The sequence below is a fragment of the Scomber japonicus genome, chromosome 12, assembly GCF_027409825.1.
Source record: "Scomber japonicus isolate fScoJap1 chromosome 12, fScoJap1.pri, whole genome shotgun sequence".
Lineage (NCBI taxonomy): Eukaryota > Metazoa > Chordata > Actinopteri > Scombriformes > Scombridae > Scomber > Scomber japonicus.
The window spans coordinates 28,267,318-28,273,317 of NC_070589.1; the positions used below are offsets into that span (position 1 = coordinate 28,267,318).

The following is a 6,000-nucleotide window of genomic DNA, read 5'->3' on the forward strand; positions in this document are numbered from 1 at the left end:
ATTTTTTAAATCGTTTTTTTTAACTTTTATTTGTTTTAATGTGTTTCTTTTTCATCTATGCTGTTAATCTGTTATTTTATTGCTTTAAATGTAAAAACACTGAGCTGCTTTTTATGTACAAAAAGGTGCTATTTAACTATTCCTGTATCCTTGGGTTAATTTTGACCCAGGAGGCTAGGGGTTAACTCAAATTCATTTATAATTTCATTTTAATGAGGCCTAATGACCATCATTTCCAAACATAGGTGTAAAACCTGGAGGTAATAAGTTGGTTGAAGAGGTCTAACACACAATTGGGGTGATCATTTGTACCTATGTGACCTATATGATTGATAAAAACAGTCAATTTTGACCCGGAAAAACAAAAGTTGCACCGTCATTGGGAAGACAACATGAGGGATAAATAAAGTTATTATCATTAAATTCAAAAGTTATTCTCCATTTCACAAATAAATATGGAGCTTATAAACAAGGTAACACAATCTTTTCCAAACTTGAACATAAGCCCACTATTGCGTAATTAATGCAGTGAAACCGATTATCACAAAAAAAAAGAAGAAAAGAAGAGGAGGATGTGCGGTTTCATTTTCAGGACTTTCCTAGCTTAGCAAACTAGACGAAGAAGAAGAAGCTGGTATAAATTTCCCACGCTGCCCCAAAAAAAAAAAAGAGTGTCAACAACGAAATAAAAGTGAAAAAAAAAGAAGAAAGAAAGAGAGGGAGTGAGACAGAAAACACAGGTGACGTCAAAAACCTCCAATGTAAGCTGTTAGCGACTCAGACTTTGAACAGGTGACGTGCTGCACACATTTAAACTCAGAGCAAGGTCACACACGGTGAGAAACTGGTGGCCGGCCAGATTAAGAGTGTAAGAGTGTGTGTGTGTGTGAAAAAAAAAGGGCAAACACAACAGATGCCTGTGGATTCCCACCAGGGCCGCAGACACTGACCTCACTTTCACCCAAACGTAAACACAAGACAAAGTGTCTCGCTCCAAAACAAACACGGCAGCACGTGCTCGGGGAGTTATGGCGATGACAGCTCTTTAGTCAAACCGCACTACACTACACTACACGACACGACACACACACACACACACACACACACACACACACACACACAGAGAGAGTGTCTGTAAATTACAAAACCACATGCAGGACCCGACTACGAGCCTTGGTCTTGCTTAAATGTAGCGAACAGAGGAAGGACTGAGCCTGCGATCATCAACTGTGGTCGCAGTCAACACACACACACACACACACACACACACACACACACACACTTCACATTTATAATAAAAATATTAAATTAACTTTATAAAAGAGCCTTTCACAAACCCAAGGATGCTTTACAGAGAAAAAAACATTTTTAATAGATCTTCCATATTTTAGTTATTTTCTCAAGGTTTATGTTTTATCTTGTACCACTTTGACTTTTATTTTGAAAATGTAAAGTGCTTTATAAATTAAATGTATTATTATTTATTATTCACATGGTAGCCTCATAGTTTAGTCTCTATACATAATTTTGGAACCATGTATCATTGATGAATACCTCAGTTGTTCATAAATTGGTTTTGCGAGAGCAGAGAGAGTGTAATCTTTAATTTCAAACACTTTAAGTTGATAGAGAAAGTATTTGCAATCACACTACATAATAATCTACCGTTAAACTAACACTGGAGATCACTTTCAATCGAATGATGAATTAATAGTATTTTATGATGTTTTAAATAAATATGGAGTCAAACACTCAACAAAAAGTCATCAAAGTGTTAAATTTTAAACTTTAAAGTGTTTTTTCCTCTCAAATGTAAAAACAAACGTGTCAAATTAGACCCTGAGCAGTGTGTAGGGGTTAAAGAAACTTGAACAACTCTTTTTAAGCAGACATTGAAAGAAGAGCAGGGGGTGGGTGGGGGGTAAACCACACGTTCTCCCCACAGACCGCTGAACACAGCGTGGGGTTGGCGATGCGGTCGAGGAACAACAGCTCGGCTAGGTCAAAGCACGGCTCCAAAACTCCAAAACCACCAGACTCAGTGTGCCCTTACTTCCTTTAGCTGCACCATAAAAGCATCAAAATCAGTAAGAAGAAATTTAAAGGGTTATATCGTCTTGTTTTTTGGGCATTAAAACAATCTTGACTGGATTGAAAAGCTTGCCGTTGTAAACACGGAGCGGTTGGCACGCAGCGGCAGACCTTGGCCTACCTCTTATGATAATATGACTGTTACATAACGAGCACTCCAGCTGAGCGGAGCACAGACTTTAAAGTGACAGCGAGCACCCCCCCCCCCTCCCGGCCCTGTCCTCCTCCTCCTCTCTTTCCTCCTCTTCCTCCCCCTCTTCTCCTGCTGCTGCCCTGATCTCCTCCTGAGCGCCACGTGCCGCTGGTCTGCCAGCCTGCTGTGCCATCTGACACACTGAACCCCTGACTCCAAGTCTCCATAAAAGCAGAGGAAAAGAAAAAAAAAAAAGGCAGACTGGCTCCAAAACATGCAGACATACTACTAAAAAAACAAAACAAAAAAAAACAGCAGCTATATCTGTGAGGAAACGTCTGGAGATATTCCCCATTTACACCCCCGCCCCCCCACTCTAATTCACACCTGAGTCGAGACTGCTGGGTCAGCGACAAAACAGCAGCTTTTAGAGAAGGTGTGAAGCAGATACATTAAAAATAAATCAACCATATCAAGGTCTTTATTCTGATTACTGTACATATTTTATAGCAATTCTTTACTACTCACAGCTTTAGTAAGGATGTAAAGGTTTTTTTTTATATAAGGGTCAGTGACAAATAAGGGTTGGCAAGATAAGCAATTAAAAAAAATATTAAAAAAATAAGTTTTAAAACCATTTTAACCAAAAGTAAGACCGAATGCGGCTGAAAATGTCAACTGGTGTAACCACAAAAGCATAAATATTAAATATTTTATCCACCTACAGTGTATTTAAGTGTACTTATACATATAATTACTTCATTTAAAAAGACTTTAAATGAACAGAAAAGGTTTTGGAGTATTTCTCCATATAAATTTTAAAAGCATTTTATCAATTTTGAGCATGACAAAAACATGTAAAGCATGTCAAAACATGTACGTTTTGACAAATTATGTAAAAGTGTGTGGCAAAACAGTGTTGCTTTGCTAAAAGTGGATTACATTTATTCCACATTTTAGTTCACATTTATTTTCCTGTATGTTTTATCCGATTTTCATGAAAAAAATACTGGTTACACCAATTGACACTGAGTTACATCACGTCATTGACCCATTTATATCGCTAAAAATTGACCCAGAATAAAGGGGCCCTTCTCTGTTTACACTGTTATCTGAATAAAATGGGAGGAACGGCACACTACGAATCCCAAAGGGTCCATATAATTTACAAATAACCTCCACTCTGATGCAGGATGCTACACAACTCTACCCGTCTAGTAAACTCCACCTTAAATGTATCACTGTTTCAACTGTCAAAATACAACAACAACAAGAGGACAGACATTTATCTAGCACCAGATGATTTCAGCAGGGTTTAATACTGTTCAAAAGGGGGGCGGCTGTGGCTCAGCGGGGGAGTCCACCAATTTAAAAACAGGTAGGTCCTCCAGCCCTCATGTCAAAGCGTCCTTGGACAAAGATACTGAAACCCTAAAAATCTCTCCCGAAGGCTGCGCGGTGCAATCAGTGTGTGAATGAGCAGCTTGGCATCAGCGTTATGAATGAATATATGTATGAATGGGTGACATGTAGTTGCAAACGGGGGAGACTATAAATGCAGCAAATCTATTTTTCAATCCACTTTTAAAAAAAAAGAAAGAAGAAGTAAATATCGAAACTACAGCTATCTAAAAAACCACCTTGCACCCCTGCCCCCTCCTCTTATATCCAGTAACCTGCTCTGACAAGCCAGCATTGGGGGGGTAATACATCAAAAAAACAAAAGATCAATCCCTTAGGTTAGTGGTGTCAGATTTACAAGATTAAACACACACCTGGCTGACAGGTACAACAGCTGGATGATAAATAATGGTTGTAAATGCTGCAGTAAGAGAACGGAATCAGCTCCAAATACACACAAACATGCTATGTATGAGCACAGCCGCTACATAAATAAACATGAAGGTGCAGGAGCATGATAATGTGCTACTGTGAGAACCTGCTCTACTGCAAACTATGTCAATGGATGATAATAATAATGAAAATCACACATGCACACACCATATCCGGTTCAATATGACAAAAATATAGTGTTTTTTCCTCTCTTTCCACAATGCATGGGAAGCAATGTTGACATTTCTTTCTAGCTAGTTGCACACACACAAAATCTGAAAACACAAGTGAACGGCATCAGCTACATTTCAAATACACACACACACACACACACAGAGATACTCATGCAATGTCTGAGCACAGCCTCTATGTAAATAAACATGAAGGTGCATGAGCATGATAATGTGCAACTGTGACAACCCGCTCTACTGCAAACTATGCAAATAGATATTATTAATAATAATAACAACAATAATGATGATAATAATAAAAGCACACATGCACATACTGTATCCAGTTCAATATGACAACAAGATAGTGCCTTTTCTCTCTTTCCACAATGCATGGGAAGCAACAACTGGGTGATAAATAATGGTTGTAAAAGCTGCAATAAGTGAATGGCATCAGCTACATTTCACACTCACACACACACACACACACACACACACACACACACACTCATGCAATGTCTGAGCACAGCCTTTAAGTAAATAAACATGAAGCTGCATGGGCATGATAGTGTGCAACTGTGGGAACCTGCTCTGCTGCAAATTATGTAAATAAATAATAATAATAGTAAAAAAGCACCCATGCACACACTATATGGGGTTCAACCCAGCCTCTAAGGTAAATAAACATGGAGGTGCATGAGCATGGTAATGTGCAACCATGACAACCTGCTCTACTGCAAATTATGTTAACAAATAATAATAATAAAAGCACACATGCATCTCTATTTTCTCTCTTTCCACAATGCATGGGAAGTAATGTTGACATTTCTGTCTAGCTAGTTGCACACACACACACATACACTGATGCCACCACACAATCTGAAATCACTAGCTCCCCCTTGCACCGGTCCTTCGCAATTACGCCAACACAAGGCCCCCCCAAAAAAATCCTGACAGACAAGAAGACAAAATGTCGGAATGGCTGAAGTCACATGACTCCTTTGTACTCAGAAAACCACCTCACGCACAAATAAACCCGACCAAACCGGGACAAATTTGCCTGATAACGACACAATGCATGCATGCTTCCCCCTAACAATAACCTCAGTGGCACGTACGCAACGTTTACAACATAAATCCGTCGTGTTTCTCCTGATGAAGAAAAAGTGGCAGCCATTTTGTGAAAGCTTGCGCAGGAGGAAAAAAAAAAAAAAAAAAAAAAAAAGATCATGTAAATAAAAAAAAATATTGTTAATAAAAAAAGCATACCGATTCCTCTTCTTTCTCCATCCCCGTAGGCATCTGCGGCACAGCCCGGTTAATGGATGCATATTCGTGCAGGTCGGGTAAATCCTCGCAGCGGAAGACAGGCAGTGGCTTGGTTGCGTCCAGAGCCCGAGCCCGAAACGACAATTTACTCATATTATATTTTTTTCCACCTCTTCCTCACAAGTCGAGATGCAATATAAATCTATCCGATCTCCTAAAAATCACCCCGGTAACGAGTGGAGCTTTCATGGATGTTTCTGTGCAGGGTTTCAGTCTCTACTACTCGCTAGTAAAAATTTTTTTTTTTAGGGCGTCGCCAACAACGGAGCCAGGCGAGGCAGGCAAGGGCGGAGGAGGAGAGAAAAGGCCCGGATCTTGGTCGCTCTCTGTCGGACTGTTTTTTTCCGATGCTCCGCTCCCTATCGGTGGTTCAGTGCGCCATGGACAACATGGCGGACATTTAAAACTATTTTTTTTTGCTCTGTTTCTCTCGGAGCGGTCCAA

At 39.7% G+C, this 6,000-nt stretch overlaps 1 protein-coding gene across 1 annotated transcript in view; it reads right to left on the reverse strand.

The window, feature by feature from the left end:
* LOC128369408 (enhancer of polycomb homolog 1-like) overlaps positions 1 to 6,000 on the reverse strand; it is a 31,805-nt gene extending 25,805 nt beyond the window's left edge. The window contains 1 exon segment of the mRNA XM_053330446.1: positions 5,497 to 6,000. Within this exon segment, the coding sequence (XP_053186421.1) occupies positions 5,497 to 5,649 (153 nt within the window). The 5' untranslated portion in view covers positions 5,650 to 6,000.